Below are 26,135 nucleotides of genomic sequence, written 5' to 3'. Positions count from 1 at the left end.
TACCTGGTTCTAAAGGATTTCACTGCCTCTGCCTGCTGCTGCAGTAGCCAAGGGTCCCCTGGAAGCCAGCACCATATATCTATATCTATATCTGTATCTATATCTATATTTATCTATCTATCTATCTATTTATCAATCATCTATCTATCTATATGTATCTGAACTCAGGAGACCTTTCTGCCCAGGTTTTCCAGGCTTCTGCTAGCTGCTACCTGCCATTTCAAGTAGTTAAACAAACATTAACGAAGTGTTCTGCGGGGCCAGTGATATAGAGATGAATAAGACTGTCCTGCTATTCAGGTCTCAAAGGGGAGATGGATGAGAGAGAGATAAAGGCCACACAGGGGGTTGGATCTCCAACTGAGATGCACTAAGGAAAGGGAAGTAGTGAGAGAGGGTGTGATGAATCCTTCCTTCCTTTGGCCTCAGAGTACAAGCCAAAGCCCTTACCAAGGCTGACAAGGCCCTCCAGGATCGGTGCCACTTCTCCCACCCTGATTGGCTTCCCCTCTCCTCTGGGCCACACTGCCCGGCCTCCTTGCCCTTTCTTGAATCTGCTTCAGGGCCCTTGCTTGTGCTGTTCCTTCTGTCTGGGTCACTTGCTTCCAGATGTCCCCATGGCAACTCCCTCCTGCAAGTCTGTGCAAACATCCCTCCCCACTGCAGCTTTCCTGACCATCTGAAGTGAAATGACAACTTACACAACATCCCTTACCCACCTCGTGATTTCCTCATTGCCTTCCAACACCGTGTTATTACTTCTCTTGTTTACTGTCTGTCTTGCCTGCTAGAACATAGGCTCCATGAGGGCAGGGACTTTTTGTCCACTGCTGAATCCCTGGAATTGAGAGCGGCGTCTAGCACATTGTAACTGCTCACGTGATGAATGAATGAATTTTCGAGATGGGGAAGGGGGTCAGAGCAGGGGAGCTCAGGATTAAACAAGCATTTGAAGGATGAGCAGGGGTCCACCAGGCAGGGAGGAACACTCCACATGACAACTCCCAGAGGCTGAAGGTTCACAGTGGACTTAAGGTGAATAGGAATAATTTAGAATTCTTAGTATCTTATATGTGTGTGTATATGAAATGAAAAGTACATAAAATATAAATATATTTGCTAATCAGGAGATGGCAGCAAACTCCACAGAGGTAAGCTCTGTGGCCAGACCTGTGTGTGAGATCTTCCTCTACTCAAGACATTATTTTTCCAAAGACCGGATTTCTCTTCCTATCTTTTCTGGCAAGAGTTCCCTGACACATCCTCCTCTGTGCTCCCACCATCTCCTAACTCACTGTCCTACCCCAGGGCTGGGGCAGCTGCCCCAGCCATCCCAGACAAAGGGGGTAGGGGGAAGAATTCCCACACATATCCCAGTGGACTTAGGAATACCAGCCCCATACTGCAGGGCCAGCACTGGAGACTTTGCTGACAAGTGTCAGGTTGGGTAGGGTCTCTGGGAAAAGCTCAGACCTGGTTCCACTAGCCCTGTGTCCTTCAGCAAGTCACTTAAACCCTTTAGCCTCCGTTTCTCCCTGTGTAAAATGGGGATGATAACAGGTTTGCTGTGAGGATCCATGAAAAAGGGCACATATGGGGCTTAACACATTTCCTGGCCTACGATAAGCCCCTGAGAGTGGTGGCCTCTATTGTTAGGATGAATCTCAGTGAGGGGTGAAGCCCTCCTCCATGCACTCCATCTGGGTTGGAAAGTGGACCACAGGGAAAGGATGGGGCAGGTTGCCCATCAACCATCCAGAGGGGCAGGAAAGACACCAGGCCACGCGGAAGGGCTGTGTTGGTTGCATCAGGAGAGAGCACCGCAAGGCTTTGCAGAGTCTGGGGATCATGGGGACGGGGGTGTGACCATGACCATCCCATGGCCCTGGGACTTTTCAGAAGACAGCACTCCACATGCTGTTTGCCTCCTAGCCCTCCTTACCCTGTCAAAGCTTCACTGCTCTGAGCAGGGAGGAACTACTCACAGGCCCCTCTCCTTGGGAACGGGAAACCAGAGGAGCCGGGTGGATCCCCCATCAGCTCTCCAGTTGCAGCCCAAAGTGCTCTGGAGCCAAGCTGCCAGGGTTTGAATTCTGGCTTCCTCCCTGCCTTAGCTGTGTGATCCTAGGCAAGTTACTTAACCCCTCTGTGCCTGTTTTCCCAGATGCAAAATGAGGTTAAACTTCCATTGATCTCACAGAGTTGCTGTGAGGGTTAAAAGTGCTTAGAGGAGGCACTAAATTGGCATTGGCTATTATGATTCTTAATGTTTACCGTATCTCAGTTATTCCCACCCTCTTCTCACCTCGGCCCCAACACCTGTTCTGGGTCCTGGGACACTGCCGTGTGGACCAAGTCTGTAGCCCCCTTGTCCTCCGGCCACATCCTGGACTGAGCTCGTCTCCAGCCACGAGGCCCCTCTTCACATAGCCCCTCAGTCTCAGGTGGGTCACCTCCTGCCCCAGCCCCTGCAAGCCTAGGGGTGGTCTGACTGCGGGCAGCCCCATGGTACCGCCTGGTGACCGGGGTTTCCCTCAACCCTGCCCACACCTCTGTAAATAGACCCTTTATTCGACTGTTCTCCAGTTAATCCAATCTGAGTGTGTCATCTGTTCTCTGCCTGGATCTGACTCACGCTGCCACCAACGTCCTCTGGGTACTCCGTCCTCGCTGGACAGTGGTCAGAGCACGAGAGCACTTTTCTGTTTGTAATGGCCCTCTTGGCAGGCCGTTATTGTTCTTCTTTGCATGCTCGCGCCAAGCTCAGCATGTGTACTCAGAGAATGAATACATGAAGGAGTAAATGAGTGAAATAATGAATAAGGCGGGAAGAGGGAAAGCCCTACGGAAACTGCCAGAATTCTACAAAACAAAATTTAGGAGGAACATTTCGTCCCAAGTCAGTGAGGGAAACCTACAATTACTTAGTACACACCAAGTATTTCTTGAAACCACAGTTAACTATATGCCCAGGGTACAACGAGATTCTTCCTCCTCACGTAGAGGACATTTCCCAAGTTGGCAAAACCCTACTCTCCCTGCTTGCCCAGAGCAGGAGCAGACTGTTCCCCAAATGGCAAAGATTTGCTTAAAAAATATTTAACTTCTTTTTTCCTGAAATGCACCACCTTTCTGGCGTGGGGCTGCCTTCAGGGAAGAAGTGAGCTAACATTTATTGAACACCTATTTTAAGTGAAGCACAGAGATTGGTGCTCACAAACTTGTGAGTATTTATCCCTCAGCATGATCTATATGAGGGAAATAATATTATCCCTACCTTTCAGAAGAGGGAAATGAGGCTCAGAGGGGTAAAGCAACTTGCCCAAAGTCACAGAGCTGGTCCCCTGCTCTTTCCATTACTCCACACTATCTCCAAAGCATCTCCCAAATTCCACCGTGTTTTCCACATGTTATTCCTGAGAATCATGTACCAGGTCTATGGTTCTTTCTACAGCTTTCTTTGCAGGAAAACTAGAGCAATTACAACGTTTAAAGGCACCAAACACTCTACCTATACACCCCCGGCTTGTGTACCCATCTTTTGCAGAAACAAATGCAAATGTGTTCTTTTCTCAGAATGCTGCAGTGAAGGAGAGGAAGAAGGCAGCTTTGCCTGGAATGTGAACTATTTTATCTGACGCATTAATGAGTTTAGCAGAACCCAAAGCATTTAAAGGCAGATGCACTTTGCCATCACTTGTCAATCACCGGCTTCCCAAGGCAGAGGAGTTTCAGGCCAAAGAAAAGGCCCCTTTGTCCGGAACTGTAACTGGTCCATAGTCAGAGACAAAGGGTCCAGTTTCAATTGGAATCCAAATAACGATTAACAGCCTTTTCATTCATGAGCCTGAAGGAGAACAGTTTCCAAAGCAGAACTTTCTCTGAAGCCACTGCACCCCTGCTTCTGAGTCAGCTCAGGGGTGTGAGGCCTGGAAGAGAACTCACTTTCATAAAGGCTGGAGCAGCGGTGCAGAGTCAGGACCTGGGTCACACAGGCTACCCTGCTCTTGGGGCCCCTGTTTCCCATTCCCTTGGGTGATATGTTAGCCAAGGTTGATTTTATCTCCCCTCCTGAATCCAGGTAGGAAGTTTTGGTGGCTTTTTGGAGGCTGGAAATTAAAAAGTCACTCACAGATCAGATTTTAAGTCTGAACCGTACTTGAACAAGCTAGCTGACTTTGAGATAAAATGTAGTCATGGTTTTTCTCCTAGGGAAAATCTAAGGTAATCTGGGCTCTTTTTTACGTCTTTCTTCTTTCTGCCTCAGAATGGCCTACTTCCATAGGTTTTGGACACTTTAGGAAAGGAGGAGTCATCATCAAATGGTTACAAACCGGGCAGAAAAGTTAAGAAGCCTGGGTCAGAGCATAGTGTAGGGGATGCTGGGCCTGGACACACCTGGTACAATCCTGGTCCTGCCCCTACTGGGTGTCTGACGTTGGACAGTTAATTTAACTCACCTTCCTGACCCTGTTTCCTTGTCTGTAAGATGGGGACACCAATTTCTACCTTTTGGTGGTGTGTGCGGATTAAATGTAAATAGGGTGATTCATATCAACACAGAGTGGGAGCGTGGTTAATGGTAGTCATTTCTATACTTATTTTTATATATTTACCCTTAGACTGTGTGCTTTTTGAGACTGTTCTCTGGCTTGTGCCTCAGCCTCCCTACCTCTAAGATGGGGATCAGTAACTTATTTAGTTTGATCTCACGATGTGCAGGGGGTAAATGTTGCCCATCATGATTGGGAAAGCTCTCACCCGCAGGGATCTGCATGGCCTGGAGGGGGAAGGGAGAGTCAGGGGCAGAAACCTGGACCCACCCAGCTGTCAGAGGTAAGGAATCCAGGGGACAGGGGACAGCAAGAGATCATGATGAATGGAGGCCAGTGGAGGGTGGGCTCAGACGAGACTGGAGGTGGGGCTGTGAGCAGGGTCCAGTTCTCTCCTACTTCCCTATCCTTGCCCAGCCCTGGTGCCTGGCCACCCCGGGATGGGGTGGGGAGGGGGGACATCAGTCCCCAGGAGACACAGGGAGAGAAAGGAGCAAGGGGCATGAGGGCACAGGTCTAGAGGGATGGAAGCCCAGGCCAGCCTCTGGGACAGCAGCAAGCCTCCTGCCTATGGGGCCCCTTCCTTGGGGCCCAGGGGTCTGCACTACAGATCCTGCTCTGCTTTTGTCTGCTCATATCACAGAGAGATCAGCCCATTACCCTGGATTCTCTCCATCTGTGTCACGATCCCTGATTCTGATGAGCCGAGAAGGAATCACAGGATCTTGGGGGTCTTAGGGCCCAAACCCCCATCTGCAGCCAGACACCCACAGCTTCCACCATGGCTGGGCTCTGCAATCTTTCTTCAAACAGTCTCCTTATCACTTCCTCCAGTCACTTGCTGTGGACCGTCACAGGTCCAAACCAGGGCGAGGTGGCCCATGGTGTTTCTCCAATACCCTGTGCTTTTCTCACTCAGAGCTCTCGCCACACTGGATTTGACATGTCTGCTGTCTGCCTTCTTCAATAGCCCCTGAGCTCCCTGGGGGCAGGGATCATGTCTTCATCTCTGTTATTTTCAATACTGCCCACAGAGGGGGAGATCAGAAGAGGTACTCAAGACTGTTGAGTAAATACTTGAATTAAGATCTAGTCCTTGCTGACCTCTCGTGTCTCATTTCTTACCATGACCCAATAGTTAGATACACATAGAAGTCACTTTCCCCACTGTGACAACCATAGCTGTCTTAAGAAAAAAAATACATTTTAACATAAATACTCAAAATAATTTGGCACACTACTTATATCTTCCTATTCTCTACCCTGTCTAGATCTTGGCCATGCCCATTTGCTGCCAAGCCTACAATGACTTTCTCTCCTTCTTCTTAGACTTACCGGTAATGTCCGCATGCATTTGCACAAAAAGGGGGTTCTTGCCGAGGCCCCCACAGAGGAAAAGGGTGCTGATCGAGTGCCCTGCTGACTCCATGGCCTCTATAATGAGGCGCGTCCCGAACTTAAAGGGAAGAACAGGAGAAAGCATCAGTACGGTAGCAAAGGTAAATTGATCGGGAACATTTACTAAGTGTTTACCCAATACTAGATGCCGCACTAGGAGCTCTAGATACACTACCTCAGAAAGTCAGGACTCAAGATTACATTGCCCGTGATCACACCATTATATTAAGTTGCAGAGCGGGAATTCCAACCTGGGCCTGCCTGACTCCAAAATCTTCTGAATCATTGCACCATTTGCTTCTATCAGTAGTTATACAATGTTGACAAAAAGAGTTGACAATGTTAACATGGTGCATATTAACACAGTTCGTTCAAATACATATTTGATGAGTGTCCATTATGGCCCAGGTCCTCCATGAGGTACGGGGAATGGAGTCATTGGCAGCTCTACTCCAATGATAACAGTTGGAGATCTCTGAGTCAGTTTCCCTTCCCTAAAGAGGAACTAAAGAGGTTTGTTCCTTGGAAATGGCACCGACAAACTCAGCAGCAGAAACATGGAAAGAGGGCTTGAACTGCACAAAGAAGGTAGGACACAAGACTTCAGGCTGGCAAGAGAACCTTTGTTACCACCTGAAACCAGGTAGTGGTTCTAATAAGGAGGCTTCCAGTGCCAGAATCCATTCCCAGTTAGTCCTTAGTGATCTCGGATGACACAGAAACCACATGCTCCGGTTGGCTTAGGGCTTCACCATATTTTCACTTCAGCCCTTGTGTCTTCCTTTCTTCTGAAAATGTGTTATCTATCGTCCTTGTCTTGCTCAGTTCACTAAAGTAAAAATTACTGATGCTTGACAAGAGACCACTACCACAGGGTCATCGAGGTGAATCTTAATGTGTAAGTCATTACTTTTAGCTAGGGTATTCGAGTAGCTAAAAAATCATAATTTCCTAGGAAGTTCGAAAACTGGAAGTCCAAAAATCATCATTTTTTTTAATGAGAGAAGGATTACAAACAAAAAAATGAACTGTGATATGATCTCAGGAGGCAGCCTAATGACGATGATTGAAAAAGTGGCTCTGGGGAGAAATGAGGGAGAGGGTTTTTTGGTGGCAAGATAGCCCTTGAGATATTCAGGGAGTAAGCAACTTTGGGGGATGACCAAGTCCCAGGTGTGAACATGGGAGTGAGGGGCTGAAGCGGATGGAGGAGAAGGTCAAGGGGGACGAGGAGGTCAAGAGAGAATACGGAGGTCAAGGATCTGGGAGGCCAGAGATGGTGCCACCACCAAGAAGGCGGGGTTCGGGCTGGAGAGAAGAGTATCACAGATTCGCTGAAGGTGTGACAGTGGTGCTGGGAAGACGGTGTTCAGGTGCACAGAGGAGGAGAAGACAGTTCAGCTTGAGGGCATGCAGCACCAGAGGCTTAACCAAAGTAAAGGAAGAGGGCTTAGGAAGTTATCAGAATGCTCCCCTGACCCCTGGGGAGTGGGGGGGATGTAGAAGCTTCTTTCACAGGACTCTCCGGAGAGCTGTCTCCCTGGGACCAGGGGGTGCCTCTGCGAGAGGCAGGACTAGAGGGTGATCTGGGGACCAGGGGGGTGTGAAATCCTGATTGCTGTGTAGTAAATGATGAGGGATGGGGGCAGTCCAGAACCAAGATTTCCAGCCCATAGGTCTTCAGGTTTATTGAAGTTATTAGTGAATCTGGTAAGAATATGGATTAGGTAAAACTTGGGCCTCCAAAGATCATCCACAGATGTAGTGTGTTAAAAAAAAAATTAAAACATGTTGTACCCTATAAGGCCAGATCCTGCTTATTGAATATGGCTGATTACCCCCAGATGTTCTTTCTTAAGCTTTTGGGGGGGTCATGAACCCTCTTGAGAATATGATAAAACCTACTGACCTCCCCAGAAAATAGTCATATATAAAATAATATTATAACTAATTTCAGGCGTTCTACAAATGCCCTTACATCTACCATGGATCATTTGGTGTCGGTGGATTCCAGGTAACCCTAGTGTACTCCAGGGGCATGAATCTGCAGGAGATAGGAGCATGGCTTTTGAATTTAAAAAAAGCTGGGATGGCATTCAGGCATTTCACCTATTTCTTGAATCAAATCCATACCTAACCTTTCCATGACTCAATTATCATTTTAAAAATGGGAATAATAACACCATATTTTTCATTTGATAACTCCATGGATTGTCTGAAATGCTAACATGCAACAAAAATTTAAAATGTGGTCTTAGACTTGCTGAAATACAGTAACATCTATCTTACAAGTTTGCTGCTGTAGACAGTGTATCTGAAGCTCATAGGAGTGTCCAGTACAGGGAGGGTGTTTAGAGATGAGAGCCAATCTGGTTGTTAGCTCTATGCTAGGCATTCTGCTATGCTCCTTAATATCACCTCTAATTTCACGAAACACTCAAAAACTGCATATTATTATCCCCATTTAGGATTTCTATAGTTTGCCTAAAGCCATGCAATCTGCCTTAGGGGAGGGGAAGCTGCCTCCCAATATGCGTGGAAATGCCATGCAAAATTGATATTTCTGATGTTTCTAAAATCAGAGACCTGAGGGCTCATGTGATTAGCAGGCCTGAGAGGAGAGTAACACAAAGCACATTCCCTGGGAAAAGGCAAGAAGCAATCCAAACAAGAGGCACTCGCTCCAGAGGGGCTGTGACAGCCTGTCTCTCTCCCATGTGGCATTGTCAGCAGGAATTTCCCACTCGGGCTGCCCGGTTAGTTACAGGGCCTTCCCTTTCGGTGTCCCAGACGCCACTGTGTGAAACACTCCACCCTCCTTAAATGCCCCACCAAAGGGCTTTGTGCTAAAATGATTTTGTGCTCACCTTTCTGGAAAAAATGTTTTCACAGAGAAATTTAAATTAAAATTAGGCTATTCCACTGGGAATGTACAGAACCAAATGCAAATGGAGAGACTTCAAATGCAAATAGTACTTTTTAAGGGTCTATTCTGCAAAGAAAGCTATAGATGAACAGGCTATGAATAAACTGGGTGTTTGACAGTTCCTTCAATTAAGCTTGGTCAAGAGAGAATTTCACTTCATGGAGGGTTTTGCATAGTCCCAAGTTAACTTCATTACAATATCTCTAATTTCATCCCATTCTTACAAAATATCAACCGTAGATATTACTACAGAGAAGAATTTGCTTAACTTTAACTTCACAACAAATAGGTGTAAAGGCTATATTCAGAGTCAATGAACACATTTTTTTCTTCAAGGTGAACATCATGGGAAAGTATCTGTTATCAGAATGCTTCATTAAAATGCACATTAAAATGCACAAAGGCACTAAAAGATCAGAATGCCCAGATACTTTTGCAAAACAGACTGAACTCCGCACAGCTCAATTGACTATACAACATAGCCTTATCGAAAAATCTGTCTTAAATTGCCTTCTCTTCATGGTATTATAAAGGTCATTAAAACAATGGACAGAATAAATATGATAGCTTTTAATATCTGTATGGCCCATTACATACAAAATTGATTTTCCAAGTGTGTAGTATTTGGGAAAATGCAGTTGGCTTTCTCCCATCCCAGCCCTCAGCCTGCATTAGGTTTAACCTAATTTATACATTCTTGGACTTCTTACCAGTAAGGGGACCTCTGTGAGACAATCCTGGCCAAATTAATGATGTTGTCTAAGATGTGTCAAATCAAAACTGTTCTCAGGAATGCCTGAAGGCTTATTTCAATCATGTAGCTTTTACAAAGCAATCAAAGAAAATTGCAGCATGGTAACGTGGAAAGAGCAAAAGCCTAAGAGTAGAGAGAGGTTCAGATTCTGACTCGACCATACACTAGCTGTTTGACCCTGGCAAGCAGTGTTCTCTCTGTCTGTAAAATGAGGACAATCCCACCTACTGACTGGGTTACTTACTCACAGGTGGGTGTAGTACCCTGTTTGGTGCCTGGCACAGAGAGTGGGTGTCAGTGAGAGGGACCAGTGGTTGTCATCACAGGATGGTGCCCCTTGGCTCATCTGTGTGGTCTCGTTCTTCATGCCCCCCTCTTAGCATGGACTCAGAAGGAAGAGCCTCACACAGCTCTGATTTTCCAGGATTATTTATTTTAATGCAAGTGGCTCATTCCACTGTAAGACTTTTCACACAGTGATATTAAGATCAGAAAATAAAAGCTCCTCAGTTATTGGGAGATTGGGATTGACATATATATATACACTAATATGTATAAAATAGATTAACTAATAAGAACCTGCTATATAAAAAATAAATAAAATTCAAAAAAACAAGACAAAAACAAAAAAAGCTCCTCAATTCATCGTGTACCTAGTTTTATTTTAGAAAGCTGTGGGTTCAAATCCCAGCTCTGCCACTTACTAGCTGTATGAAACCGATCAAGTTAATTAACCTCATTGAGGCTTAGATTCTAATCTTCAGAAGGGGGATTATGATACTTCCCTCATAAGGTAAAGTCAGATAACGTATGTAAAATATTTGGCATAGTTCCTGGTACATAATATCCCCAAACTATATTATTTATCAATATTATTATTATCTTTACTGTAAAGCAGGATTGCTAAATAACTGTCTTTATTACTGATGCGTATTTTTGTTCTCCATTTTCATTTTTTCATGGTAGTCAACTCCCGCCATTTTGATAGATGTCAGAATTGTCTTTTTTTGACCAAGTTACCATAAATAAAGCAGGCTGACTGATATTACTGAACTGGACAGGCTGTTAATAAGACAGTTGTTTCAGGAAGATACAGTCAAATTGGTCTATAAGCTAAGAAGGACTGTTTAATCTAATTGAGTTGGCCAGTTCTGCTCTCTTATTGTGTGTACTTGGTACCTGGATAAATCTAAAACATAAGAAAAGCAATTTTGTTGATGACATGGATATACAGAAAAAAGTGCATGTAATTCTATTATTTGAAGCAATGAGGATATGAAAGTGGTATGTGGAGAAAGAGACTGAATAGCATATAAATATGTCCATATAGCATGAATAAACAAAAGTACTTTGTTTAAATAGGTATATTTCTGAAAAATAAATTTTGACTCTGAATTCAGTGAACTGATTTTTTCCTTTCTATTGGTCCCCAATTCTCTTTCCAGATCAGCTAAGCCTCACTAGATTAACTGTTATCTTGGGGTTCCTACCAGCTCTGAGATCCTGAAAGGCATGACCCACTCCCTTCAAATGCAATTTCTAACACGCACACACGTGCAAACTTTCGTGTGTGATTTCAGGGTTTAGAACCCTTCTGTAGCTCACTCATGGATCACCCCTAGAGAATAAGAGTCCTTGGACAATGATGTTTGGGCTTCTAGGAGTTTGTTTTCATTTTTGATTGATCTTCAGTTTAGAAGCTTCTAACACTTTAAATTCCCCCCTTTCTCCTTCCCTAACCATCCAAACCTCTCATTTGAGCAGCTAATTATAAAAATAAACATTTTCATGCTCCAAGGAAGCTTACTATTTAAAGGAACCCCAGACTGGATCCTTTGCAAAGTGAACAATATCACGTGTTTTATAAATCTGGACAATCTTAACGCCAGCTCTTCTTAATGCAAGCATACATGGCATCTACTTGCTTGCTTCTATTTAATGAACTTAGAAGACAGATTAGATAGATGGTAAGCATGATGTTCAAAGCTTTTAACTCCTTTTAGCTTTCAGCTATGTGAGGCTACTAGTAAAGCAGGTAAAGACCTTTAGAATTTCCTTCTGCACAGACAAGCATCTATTTTTGGCAAGCTCCCTAGAATCTTTGTCACAAAAGCATATGATGTTTCTTGGGGAGTATGTGGTCTAAAGTTTGTTAACAGACCTAAGTCTCTTTTAAAATGGCATTAAATTGTCTTACAGCAATGGCTTGAACTGTGGCCAGGTAGAGAATGGCAAGATCATCGAGGTCCTGAGATAGTTTCAATCCAGTGACCTGTAGGGATGAAGAAAAGAAAAGAAGGAGATGGCGCCATGGTTAGAGATAGTTCCCATGAAACACGTTCAGATGTGTTTTCTTGCCGAAACAAGTTCATATGCAAATCCCCTTTTTGTAAGCTGAACGTGAAGTGACTACTGAATTGTTTAATCTCCAGACCTGGGAAAAAGTATCCCTTCTTCCCCCAAAGAAAATGCCTTGCCTTGGATTAAAGAAAAATAAAACAAATACTATAAGGAGACTTTTTTTTTTTAGGAGATTGTGTTTGATATTTCTTAGCATGGAATTAAATATGTTTCTTCTTTAAAAACATGACTCTTTTATTACAAACACCTATTTTCTTTGGCTTATAGAGATGAACACGTAGCAGTGGCACTCTAGTAAAAGGTGATCTTATTCCTAGTTCTGCTACTGTCAGGATTCAGTGGACCAGCATCCAGGGGGTATTCAGAGTAAGATAACATGTCTACTATAAATGTGATACCTACTAGGGGATAATTTAGAATCTGTGGTTTACCAGGGAATCCCATTAGAGTCAATCAGAACCACATGCTTATATGGAGTATGTCAATTTCTGAGAGATTCCAGAACTGAACAGGATGTTGGATTTGGGTAGTTTCAAGACTTGTTCACAGTTTCACTTTCATGTCTCCCATTCATGAAGGTGTCCGCTTGGGACATTTCTAGAGGGTGAAGACTGCTGGTTTCTTCAAGCCTAGTCTGAAGTTGGTGGGCATCAACGCCAGAGTTCACTTTAGATTTTCATTACAAAATTAATTCACGTAACATACTTTTTCTCAGGCCCTACAGTGTATATGGTCCTGAGTTCAATGAGGAGGTGACATGCAGTCTGTACTAAAATAGGAGAGCCTAGTGGTCTACCAAGGTCCCTGTCCTTCATTGCTCCAGCCCCATTTACTATTCTCTCCAGATTCCACCCCCAGCGGGGATTAAGGGGCCAGCCTTGGCCTGTTACAGGGCACAGATGCCACTCCACTGCCCAAACCGGAAACCTGGGAACACTTTCCCCTGACTTTTCTCTCCCTTCCAGGATTTAATCAGTCTCCAAGTCGTATACATTTGAGCTCCAGAATCTTTTTTGAAGCCATCCCCTCTCTTTGTCCTCACTGTCACTCACCTCCTTAATCCAGGCCTCCATCGCATCCTTCCCGATTGCTAAAATAGGTCCTGATCAAACCTTCCTGTTTCTAATGGTGCTTGTTCCTCTCTACAAGGGAGCTAGTGCTTATTCTCAAATGCAAACTGATCATGTGAAAAATTCTCCCCCCGTTGCCCTCATTCTGAAGCAGAAGCACCTTCCCTGTCTTCTATGAGTGATTCTGCCCGGGGTCAGCCCTGCTTTCTTCGCCAGTGTCTAGTCTTTCCTGTCCTCACTTAGCAACTTGTGTTCCAGCTGTTCTGATTACTCATCTAAGTTGGCAGAAGGGGGTATTCCTAAATTCAGTAGTGCTACCTGCTGATAGGTGTTTTTTTTTTTGGAAGATCATGGGGTCAGTCAGTGAGAATAACGGCTTTGATTTGAACACACAGGAGCATGAGAGGTTTGAATGAGAAATCAGAAAGGAGCTCTAAAGATGCATGTTCCCCAGCCAATAACTCTGTGAAGGAACATCTCTCAGAAAGGTCCCTAGAGACCTAAAGGAACAATAAGAATGTTAGAACTAGGAGAACACGAGCAACACAGATATCACAGAAGTTCATTTCAGAGGAGAAAATAATTTGCTTAAGAGAGAGTCCAGAGGTTCATGAAGCCCGAACCTAGGTGTCCCAATAGACTGTGTTACTCACCACAGTATCTCCCATGCTTGCCACTGCGCCTGGCACATAGTGGCGCTAAGTTAATATTTGCTGAATGTGTAAGTGACACTTCAATGCTCCTTTTTCCTTCTGCACACCGTTCTCTCTCCTAACATCCTATCCTTCTCTGTCATATTATACAATTATGAGAGGACAGTATTTACTACCTCAGCCCCTCATATATTCACAGAGGTGGAGGGGTATATTTCCTCCATACCCCAAGAGAGAAAAACACTGGACCATCACTTCTCGTTGCTTACTGCATGCTCTATCCACTCCCCCAAACTCCACACTTACCCTTCCTCGTCAGAGGAGTGGCTTGTACGAGATTGGAGTAAAAGTAGTCACCCTGTAGCTTATATGGAGTCTTCGTGTGAATTAGAAAAAGGTGCTCCCTCCAGGTGGACTAAATGCAAAAGGCATCCCATCTGGAAGAGTGAATTTTAAAAAGGAACAGAGTGGACAGGATGTCAGCCCTGCCCTATGCCCCCCTCAGCTGAACACCCTGTGTGAGCAACCAGCCCCAGGGCGTGCATTGGTCCTGGGTAAAGATCACTAGTCATAAATGGTCTCTCTTTAACTCATCTCCAAAACTGGCTTGGCCTCAACAGCATCTCTGTTGGTGGTCTGTTGGGAAAGTTGATTGGGCCACAGTTTAGAGCTCTCCTCCAGAGCCAGCCCAGAAGGTAGGCTGCCTCTGGCCTCGTATCGCTGGTCATCAATGAGATGCGAATCAAGTCGTGACCCTCCACGTGGTTGGGTGTGTGTCTGCTTGGCAGACACACGTCCATCCACAGGAGGGTCCCGAGTGCCAGAGGTGGATAAACTGTGATGGGGGTAGGGGAGGAATTTGACTTTTTATATAAGAGTCATTCTCCTATGGACTTGAGGATATGGGGAGGGGGAAGGGTAAGCTGTGACAAAGCGAGAGAGAGGCATGGACATATATACACTACCAAACGTAAGGTAGATAGCTAGTGGGAAGCAGCCGCGTAGCACAGGGAGATCAGCTCAGTGCTTTGTGACCGCCTGGAGGGGTGGGATAGGGAGGGTGGGAGGGAGGGAGACGCAAGAGGGAAGAGATATGGGAACATATGTATATGTGTAACCGATTCACTTTGTTATAAAGCAGAAACTAACACACCATTGTAAAGCAATTATACTCCAATAAAGATGTAAAAAAAAAAAAAAAAAAAAAAGAGTCATTCTCCTATTAAGTTATTAGGAACCCCAGGGCTCTGTATTGACAATAACTGGCTCTGATATTCTTCTCAATTAGTAAGAACTCATAAGAGAGGAGGGGTACAATATCACTAGATTTTGCTTCCTTAATCCCAGTCATGAGAACTTCCCCAAAGTATTGATATTCAAGCAAAAAGATGGCAAGGGCCCTTCTCTAAATTTCTAGTGCCTTCAGAGCTTCAAAATCATAGGAAGGAAAGAGAAGAGAGCTTCTTTTCTTCAGAAATTGAGAATGAGATCATCAGTGTAAATGAGCACTAAATTTAACTCCTGAGCTTGCTTACTAGTAGCTATGGCAAAAGAGGGACAGATAATGGATGACGTAGCCTTTCTTTTATGACAAATGAAACATACCTATGCTTCACGAGAGACAAACTTATTCCTGGGAAGAATTTCTAGAAGGAATTTATTACATGGACCACCATATGGAAGGTATTCAGTATCCAAAGGGAATAAATAAGCAAACATGGTTCTCCCATAGCTCTTTCCAACATTCCCTCACCACTAACACCAGGGCCATGGAGTTGAAATGTGACTCCGTGAAAGACACCTCTCTAAACTGTGAAATTACTATGGTCCAGAATCCCTATTTCCTTGACACCTTACCTGATTTGCAAATGGAGACACTAGAAGGGCAGATCATCATTTGATTCTCTCTCAAGTATCGGGAATCCCAGCCCCACCTTGACAAAAATCAAATGGCAGTCAGCCTAAGAAGGAACTTTCTAAGGAGTGCCTGCCATGTAGACCACCCAGGAGGTACAGAGGACCCTCAGGGAGCTGTCATGGTATGCAGGTGGCAGTGCCCTGAGAATGTCAGGGATGTCCTGGGAGAGGTGCAGCTTTGTAACCAGCGAGAAAGCTGGGATAGGCCAGAGAAGGCTATACCCTTGGCTGAAGGCTGAATGGCTCTATCAGTAAGAAAAACTGGGAAGGAAGCATAAGTGGAAGGAATTTGTTTATAGATGTGCATGTGTCTCTTTCGAATGCTTGGGCGAGAGAGTGAAATGTGTGGGGAAGCCCCATGGAGAGTTGCAATGGTAAGCACATTTTATTTATTTTGGCTATTGCGAAAAGAGGACTGTAATAGAAAACACTCATAGTTAATATTTAGAGGTGTGTGAAAGCGGCATATGGTGGCCAAAGAGATGTGAACTGCAATGGACAATTTCAACCTCCTAGATAACGATTATAAAATGTTTATGTAAATACTATTGGGATTTCTGAGCTTAGAAGAGAAGTGTAGGTGAACAGAAAGATGATGTGCTCTGGAGTAAGACACATGGCTTTACATCTCAACATTTCCTCTAATTGCTTGCAGGACAGTGTGAGTTTTGTAACCACTCTGAGTCTCATTTTTTTTTTTTTCATCTGTAAAATAGGAATAATAATACTTCAAGGTGCTTAATGATTAAATGAGTTATCGTTTGGGCTTCCCTGGTGGCACAGTGGTTGAGAACCTGCCTGACAATGCAAGGGACACGGGTTCGAGCCCTGGTCTGGGAAGATCTCACATGCCGCGGAGCAACTAGACCCGTGAGCCACAACTACTGAGCCTGCGCATCTAGAGCCTGTGCTCCACAAGAGGGGCCGCGATAGTGAGAGGCCCGCGCACCATGATGAAGAGTGGCCCCCGCACGCCACGACTAGAGAAAGCCCTCGCACAGAAATGAAGACGCAACACAGCCAAAAGTAATTAATTAATCAATTTTTAAAAATGAGCTATCGTTTGCACGGCGTCTTACTTTTTCAGCAAGCTGTACCAAATCGACAAGACACTTGTAGTGCTTAATAAATGTTCATTCTCTTCTCTTAATAAATGTTCACTCCCTTCCTCTTGAATTGCAATGAGGGGCTCAATCCCATTCATTAATTGGGATACAGCTATAAAGGATCTCCTGCAACATGCTGTGGGTACTGTCAGGGTATTAGCGATGCGGACTGAAGACCAGTGGTTGTACAGGGTGGGGAACGTAGGGTAGAAAGTGTGCTGGCCGTCAGCATCAGGATCATAGGAGAAAGGTCTGGATGTCTAGGAGTGCGGAGAAGCAGTGTGCCCTTGATGAGCACCCAGGAATAGGACAGTGGGAGACTCACTTGCAAGGACTCCTTGGAGAAGCCTTAGTCCTTATCAACCTACACACTTCCATTTACTCTGTGAATGGGAAAGACAGATGATCTTCATCCTGGACATCAGCTTAAATCCTGCTGCCACTTGGCAGCTGTGCGAATTTAGGCACATCTCTTAACTCTTTCCCGGGATCTGGGTTGAAGGCAGATTTCCTGTGATCCAACTCCTAATTTACTGAACTTTTGGTGTGGGCCCAGAATTTTGCATTTTTAACAAGGTCCTAATGCACAATAAATTATAGAAATGATTGCCCTAAACTTTGGTATTGTGAATTATATGTCCATATGCCCCGGAGTAGTTGAGATTATAAACAAATATATCAGTAATTTAGTTAGCTAAGTTTTCCCCTTCTTAGTTGTTAAAAGAATTTAAGTAGTTATATATGTTGCTAAGAAAAAAAAAAAAAAAAAAGGCTTAGAAATAGATCTCAAGGGGTTTCTAAAGATTACAAGAGACAAGAAAACAGGATTCCCTGTCCTGAGATTTTCTAGGTCATCAGAGCTTGAGGGGGTATCCAAGGCTCAAGGGAATTGATTGAAAGTTTTTCAGAACACAAAGGGGCAAAAAAATGCTGTTTGTTTAGTCAATAATGCAGGAGGCGCTGATGACCGGATAGCAAGGAAATGAGGAGGATCAGAGAGATTTCTGGAAAACCTCTGGATAGAGGCCAGGGACTGGAGAACAGGTCTGAGATAGTCAGCAGCCTGGAAGAGAAAGGGGGACAAATTTCCCTGAAAATATTTATAGGTATCAGTATCAGGAATGGACACATTGCCGAAAACTCACCCAGAAATGGGAAATGCACATAAATGTGTTAACACAATGTCATAGGCAGAATTCTAAAGACGTTTCCCCCTCCCCCAAGGTCCCCATCTCCTGATTACTCAAACACTAATCTGGGCACTGCTGTAGAGGGACTTTGCAGGTGGAACTAGTTACTAGCCAGTTGACCCTAAAATAGGGAGATTATCCTGGATTATCCAGTTGGGCACAATGTAATCACAAAAACTCTTAAAAGCAGAAAGAGGAAGACAAAAGAGTCAGTCAAGAGATACAGCAGAAGAATAAAGCAGGAGAGATGAGGTAGAAGTGGAAATCAGAGAGATTCAAAGCATGGGAAGGACCTGATCCACCACTGCTGGCTTTGAAGATGGAGGAAGGGGGCAGTAAGCCAAGGAATGTGGGTGGCCTCTCGAAGCTGAGGATCCCTGGCTGACAGCCAGGAAAGAGGCACCTCTGTCCTACAACTGCACAGAGCTGAATTTGGCCAACAACTTGAGGAAGTTTGATAGCAGATTATTCCCAGAGCCTCCAGATAAAAGCCCCTGGTTCTGGTCTTGTGAAAGCAGGAGCAGAGAAACCAGTTGAGCCAGCTTGGGCTTCTGACCTACAGAACGGTGAGATAATAAATTTAAGCCTCTAAGTTTGTGGTATTTTATTATAGCAGAAACAGACAACTAATACACATACAATAACTGCATGATGGACTGACATTCTCCCTCACAACTTTATTCTATTGGTGAACTCTACACCATTTAACACTGGTCCATTTGCTGTTTTCCAGATGTACCAGGCGCTTCACGCTTTTGTCTGCATTGCTTCTGATGCTCTAAATCTAAGTCATTTTAACACACGTTTGCACCAGTGTAACCAAGGCTGTTTTGGTCAACCGTCCTGGTCCACACTTGCTGTCATCTAACCCTGTCTTGGATTTACACACCAACTTGGATACCATCCTTGGTCCTCTTGCCTTAATTCTTTCTCATTATTTATCTCCTGGGGTCTTCCTGGCAGATTTCCACCTGATTCGCTCCTAAGTCTTCTTTTTAAAGAGTTTTTTTTTTTTTTTCTTTTTGCGGTACGCAGGCCTCTGACTGCAGTGGCCTCTCCCGTTGCGGAGCTCCGGACGCGCAGGCTCAGCGGCCATGGCTCACGGGCCCAGCCGCTCCGCGGCATGTGGGATCTTCCCGGACCGGGGCACGAACCCATGTCGCCTGCATCGGCAGGTGGACTCTCAACCACTGCGCCACCAGGGAAGCCCTTAAAGAGTTTTTTTGATGTGGACCATTTTATAAAAGTCTTTATTGGATTTGTTACAATATTGCTTCTGGGTTTTTTTTTGGTATTTTTTGGGGTTTTTTGGCCACAAGGCATGTGGGATCTTAGCTCTCTGACCAGGGATCGAACCCACACCCCCTGCATTGGAAGGTGAAGTCTTAACCACTGGACTGCCATGGAAGTCCCACTCCTCAGTCTTTTGTCATTATACACTACCTTGGGAAGGGTTCCTGTCCACAGTCCACACCACCCCTCTCACCCCCAGTTTTATTTGTTGTTTGGTGTATACAACGAAGATAAAAAGCACTAAGAAAGAAAAGTCTGATTCCGTAATGCAAAATCATTTTTAAAAAAATCACTAAAATGAGGGAGAAATATTTCAGACATATTGAAAATAGAGCCGAAGGAATGCCAAAAATATCAAGATCTAGTTTTTCATTTTCTTCCTCTCAGAGAATGTCAGTGACCTCGGTTTGAACTGACTGGGTTCTACTACCACTTCTGTTCTTTTCTCCTCTGAGTAAATTACTTAGACTCTCTGACCCTCAGATTCTCCATTCCTTTCAATGCAGTAATTATACTGTCTTGCAGGGTTACAAGGGAAGTTGGTGATGATGCTTAGAAAGCATCTACCATGGTGTTTGGTACATCACGGTCCCTGAAAAAACAGCACGCATTACAAATCACAATACCAGCTGGTAAATTAGTTGCTTCAATAAAAAAATACATTATCCAAAACCAGTTAAACGATACTGGGGATATTAAGCTTCATTATAGGATTCAATTTTTCATAGGGAAAAACAATATGTAAAAAATGGTACATAAAACAGCACTATATCATAACAAAAACATCAACAAACTCATATCAAAGAGTCCATGTGTTTCCAAGGCTTAAAATATATCACTCAAAGGCTGCTTAATTGGCCCATGAGCTTCCAGCTCCATCAACCATCTCCCCATCGGAGGAAGCCACAGGGATTCAGCCCGACTTCTCCTGAGCTCTTGCAAATACTCATCCTAGTCGCTGACTCCACCGCGTCTGACTCTGTTTAGTGATGCCTGTCTCTAGCTGGGAGTCACTCTGGGAACTGGCTAAGATCTCTTAACGCTTCTTTCCTGACTCTCTCCCAGTTTTCCACATGCACGTTGCTTTGTACTTGCTTTGAAGAACGCTTGGAACAGCACTCAACCTCTCTAGCAGTTTGAGCAGCATATGGCCTTATGTTAGAAATCACAGCTCTTCAAAGAACCAGAAAATAACTTTCCGTTCTGGGTAGTGTTGTACTTGCAAAGTGAAGCAGGAAAAACACGTTTCAACCAATTGGTGAATATGGTGTGTTCTCACGGCCTGATATATCTCTGAGGTAATTTATTTCTTTGAGTGGGCATTTCAGGAAAAGAACTTTTCAAAAAACACCACCATAACAAAGAGGTCATATTAATTTGAGAATAAAAACTGGTCATGTGTACAAGGAGGCAAGGACTCTTTCACAACTCCTCCAGCTCTAGCTGTTTTGTAAGGTATACCAGAGTTGAGCTGCTTACTGTGTTGCTGAGGAAACTGAGGGCCAAGGACTTAAATATTTAAGTAGAGAAGACTAATCTCTACCCCTGTATGAAACTTGGTTCCTGTGATGGACCAAGTGATTGTTCAGCCTCTCTAGCGGATTGTTCATGGCTGGTGACCTCCGTGACTGGAAGGCCCCATTGGTCCTGGGACTAAGGTGGGCGGCTCATGATTGGCTGCCCGGGGTTCAAAGGCCATCTTGTAAACATGCAAGTAAGGGCCACTCAGCAGGAGTTACAGATTCAAAAGCAGCTGCTGTTGCTGTCTGTCTGCTGTGTGACAGTCTCTCCATTTGATTCTGACAACGACCCTGCAAGGAAGCCTGTGCCGCACCTGCTTACTGATGAGCAGACAGACCTCACAGAGCTAACCTCAGAGGTCACACAACTGGCACATTTTCAAGCCAGGATGCCAATACAGGTCTGGCTTCAAATCCTGGGCTCACTTTACTGCTTCACTAGAGTAAAAGTTATCTAACCAACCATTCAGAAAAAAAACAATCACACATACACAAACTATCTAAAACATGCAACCATTCCTGGTGGTGAGTATTTAGCTTCATCTCTTTATGTGTGACCACGTCATATTTCTTTAAAAAGCATTGTTTTGTTTCGTTTGTAAAGACCGTAGAATCACTGGTGTTAAATGTCTTGTGACTGATTGCTATTACCCAAGCCTCTGCTTCTTTCAAACATCATACGTACAGCCCTTACCTCTCCGTGCCTCATTTATCAAGTGGCAAGGAGAAATTATTTACATTGCCGGCTACTTGGTCTAAGTGTGCTATTAAGTTGCCCACCCCATAACCGCCACCTCTTTTTAGCCCAGTGCTGCAGGCCAACATATGCATCACCAACGGAAAAATGAAACAGCTAGTGACATGGCAGGGAGCCAACTCTTACCAGACAAAAGAAAATGATTCTATCGAGCCTAATGGAAGGATTCCTGGGGTATGCCCTGCTCCTACTTATAAGGGTAGGCACCTAAAGCGGAAGGGTTTAGACCCAGGTCAAACCAGGAGTGGTGATTACTTTTGAAATCTGAGTCAGTGAGGGTGGAAAGAAAAAGAGAACCATTACTGAGAAGAGACAGGGTCAGAGCTTAAATCCCAGAATCAGGGTAAGGGGAAAGATGGGAGAACGAGTGAGAAGGCTGGTGGTCAAGACAGGGGAGCAGGGACTGGGCCACAGAGTGTGGTTCAGTGTGAAGCCAGGCATGATGGAACTGTGGGGACTCACGTTTTACAGTCAGTGCATTCCGTGAAGTCCACAGGTATGAGTTAAGGGAGGCTCATGAGTGTGCATCCTAAAAGTCGGGATTCCTGTTTTCATCTAAGCTCTGCTGTTTCTCGGTGTTGTGACCTTGAGCAGATCACTATTCATTCCTCACTTGACAAGTGAAGACTGAACTAACTGCTTAACCATAGGCAATTATTCAGTGCCTATCTTTGACCTAAGCACTGTTGAAATTAAAAAGAAAATAAGCCATAGGCCCTACATCAAAATTTTTTTCTAAAAAATTTAAAATATATACTATGTCTTATGACAGCTCTGATCTTATTTTCTTCAGTAAAAATTATGTGTTTTGCATTAAAACCTTCAATGCAAGTTTTAATTCTGCGTTTGTATTTTTAGTTGTCTTTATCATTTCCTTTTTCTCCCCTCATTCCATTGCCTTTCCATCTGAACTCATTTTTTTTCCTAGTAAGTTTCTGCTCTCTTTCAAAGAGATGTGCTTTAAAAAAAAAATCCTATTGAATATGCAAAGGAGTTTTAAAATATTTTCTTTTGGTTTCAGTAGTAAGTAATTTTTAAGAGGCCTTTCCCTTAAGTGTTCAAAATGATATTTCTTTTTCTTTGTGTGCAACATGTTTTTTCTAATGGACTCACTTTATTGCCTTTTAAATTCATTTTAACAAGAGCGCTATACATATTCAGTGTTTCCCAGCATACAGTACACAATTTACTCTCAGCCCCGCTAACTGTAACTTGGATTTGCCTCTTTAGATCTATAGCTAGTTGCCAATTCCCAGAGTTCAGCAGTTTTTATTTTGTGTACCTGTTGCCCAGAGGTGGATCACCACTGCCCTGCTTTCTAATCCTAGGACAGATAGTAGACATGCAAAACTACACCCCTCCTTCAAATTCACAGGGTTTCCCTATCTCTGCCCCTTTAACAGAGTTTGATTCAGGGTCCTTAGAACTGCAGTGCATCACCATTCATTCTAAATCAGACTTCCAGCCCAGTTGTCTACTTGGGTTGGCAGTTTTCTAATGGATTGAAGTGAAAGGGAAGATAAGGTCCGGGTTGCGGAGGAGTTCTGGGAAATTAAACTCACTGGCTGCTTCCAAAAAGCAAAACAAAACAGAACAAAAAACCTTAACCATCAGCAGCAGAGGAGAGGGGTGACTGCTCTGTTTTTAGGCTTAAAGGGACCTTGCATTTTTCAGCTAGGGACCGGAAAGTGGAGAGGTCCCAACTTTTGCAAGGCTGGTGGTTTATTTTGTTTTCATGTCAGATATTATGATTATCAAACAAGTTACATTTAGTCTTTTAGATTCTGGAAGATCTTCCCAGATTCTCTCTGAGATTGTCAATTCTAGTTTTCCTAGTTGAAAGTCATCTTAATTGTTAAAGTCAGAATGAGTTTACGCTTTTTATTTTTTTTATCTTCACAGGTATTTTCAAGTGACACAGAGAAAGGCTTCATCAGGGTTTGCTGCCCAAATGCCACCTAAAAAAAAAATTAAAAAAATATTTACTGAGCACCTCCTTAGGCTTGTACAGATGTCTGCATTATAGGGATCATACATTATGTACATACACACATATGCACACTCTCACACATGTACAATATTATTTCCCCCATTTTCATGTGAACTTGGAACAGGCAGTTTCTTTTCTTCTTTGTGTTCCCTCAGCTTGGCATAGGCCTGCACATAGTAGGTGGCCAACCAGCATTTTTTGAATGGATGAATGTCTAACAAGGGTGAGAGAACAGAGGGGGGAGAAAAGAACTGGGAGAGTGTGATGCTGCTGAAGCAGAAGGAGAACAGGGAGTGGCCAGTCATTCTCTGAGAAGGTATTTTTTTAATTACCTAGATAAAATGCTAAATGCAATCTATCACTGGTTAGACAATGATATAAAAAAAATCGTGAACATTCACACGCCACGCTCTCCTCCCTCTAGAGCACTGCACATACTATGTTTCCCTTGGTCCCAGACCCCGTTCCCTATTTCACACAGTGTCAATGTCACCTCCTATCTGAAGCCTCCTATCTGAGTGCTGAGACCATGTTAGGTTATCATCTTCCACACGTCTAAGGAGCGCTGGACAGTGAGTGGGACCTGGAGTTTGAACCTGTATCCCCATTGCTTGTTTATATATTCTGCCTGCCTCTCCTCCCCGACCCCACCAAAACACTAATGCTCCTGAAAGCTGGAGTTGTGTCCAGTTACTTATATCCCCCACCAACTATAACAGGGCCTGTATCTGTTAAAATAATTAGTTAATTCATTGATGAACAAAGGCACTCATAATTATAATAAAATGGAAACTTCTTATCTTCATTTACCCGGACATTATGACTGGTTTTAGATACTGATCATAGGGATAGTAAGAGTCAGTAGCAATCTAATTCATTTAGAATTAGCAAATTGTTCACATGTATATTTTTTCTAAACCAACAGATGACCTCTTATTATCTCCATGTTGACTATCAATTATCAATAAGTACATATTAAGTACTTAGTATGTGCTCAGAGAAATATTTCAGGAGCCCAAAGAAAAAATCATATATGGTTCTTGCCCTACTGGGATTTTCTTGACATTCTAGATGTTACGTTTTTTTTAACTTAACATTTTATCAAGCACCTCCCTCCCTTGAAATATGCTCCATGAATGTAAGGATTATACTTTAGCAGTACTTGCTACCAAGTAAGCACCAAATACACATTTTGTGAATGAATGTTGGAAAAAGTAGTCACATTGTAGGTTCTGGCAAAAGCGTAACATGATAAATAGATTCAGGGTCATTATTTTGATGTTATCCAAAATTGGACTGAGGGAAAGAGATTTGAACATAGATGCAAAAATCCTCAACAAAATACTAGCAAACCAAATCCAACAATACACTGAAAGGACGATACACCATGATCAAGTGGGATTTATCCCAGAGATGCAAGGAGTTTTTCAATATCCACAAATCAGTCAGTGCGATACACCACATCAACAAAATGAAGAATAAAAACCATATGAGCATCTCAATAGATGCAAAAAAACCTTTCATCAAAATTCAATACCAATTTAGGATAAAAACTCTCCAGAAAATGGGCAGAGAAGGAAGCTACCTCAACATAATAAAGGCCATATATGACAGACCCACAGCTAACATCATACTCAACAGTGAAAAGCTGAAAGCATTTCCTCTAAGATCAGGAACAAGATAAGGATGTGCACTCTCGCCACTTTTATTCAACATAGTTTTGGAAGTCCTAACAATGGCAATCAGAGAAGAAAAAGAAATAAAAGGAATCAACACTGAAAAAGAAGAAGTAAAACAGTCACTGTCTGAAGATGACATGATACTATACATAGAAAATCCTAAAGAGGCTATGATAAAACTACTTAGAGCTCATCAGTGAATTTGGTAAAGTTGCAGGATACAAACTTAATATACACAAAATCTGTTGCATTTTTATACACCAACAATGAAACATCAGAAAGAGAAATTAAGGAAACAATCCCATTTATCATCATATCAAAAAGAATAAAAAGAAAATACTTAGGAATAAACCTACCTAAGGAGGCAAAAGACCTGTACTCTGAAAACTATAAGATGCTGATGAAAGAAATCAAAGATGACATAAACAGATGGAAAGATATACCATGTTCTTGGACTGGAAGAATCAGTATTGTCCAAATGAATATACTACCCAAGGCACTCTACATATTTAATGCAATCCCCATCAAATTACCAATGGCAGTTTTCAGAGAACTAGAACAAAAAAATTTAAAATATGTATAGAAACATAAAAGACTGAATAGCCAAAAGAATCTTGAGAAAGAAGAACAGAGCTGGAGGAATCAGGCTATACTACAAAGCTACAGTCACCAAAATAGTGTGGTACTGACACAAAAACAGAAATATAGATCAATGGAACAGGATAGATAGAAAGCCCAGAAATAAACTCACACACCTGTGGTCAATTAATCTATGAGAAAGAAGGCAAGAATACACAATGGAGAGAAGACAGTCTCTTCAATAAGTGGTGCTAGGGAATCTGGACAGTTACATGTAAGAGAATGAAATTAGAACACTCCCTAACACCATACACAAAAATAAACTCAAAATGTATTGAAGACCTAAATGTAATGCCAGACACTGTAAAACTCTTAGTGGAAAACTTAGG

The 26,135-nt window shown here is 43.3% G+C and overlaps 1 protein-coding gene across 3 annotated transcripts in view; it reads right to left on the bottom strand.

The window, feature by feature from the left end:
- Positions 1-26,135, bottom strand: part of FGGY (FGGY carbohydrate kinase domain containing) — a 399,164-nt gene that overhangs the window by 80,463 nt on the left and 292,566 nt on the right. For all 3 annotated transcript variants that reach the window (XM_065876468.1, XM_065876483.1, XM_065876476.1), the window contains 2 exons: positions 11,829-11,903; positions 5,889-6,009 (listed from right to left, as the gene is read on the bottom strand). In XM_065876468.1, coding sequence (XP_065732540.1) covers positions 5,889-6,009; positions 11,829-11,903 — 196 coding nt within the window. The remainder of the gene's footprint in view (positions 1-5,888; positions 6,010-11,828; positions 11,904-26,135) is intronic.

This window comes from Phocoena phocoena, chromosome 1, assembly GCF_963924675.1.
Source record: "Phocoena phocoena chromosome 1, mPhoPho1.1, whole genome shotgun sequence".
In the NCBI taxonomy this organism is placed as follows: Eukaryota; Metazoa; Chordata; class Mammalia; order Artiodactyla; family Phocoenidae; genus Phocoena; species Phocoena phocoena.
Note: the sequence above shows the minus strand (reverse complement) of the source record. Positions and strands in the feature narration are given on the sequence as shown.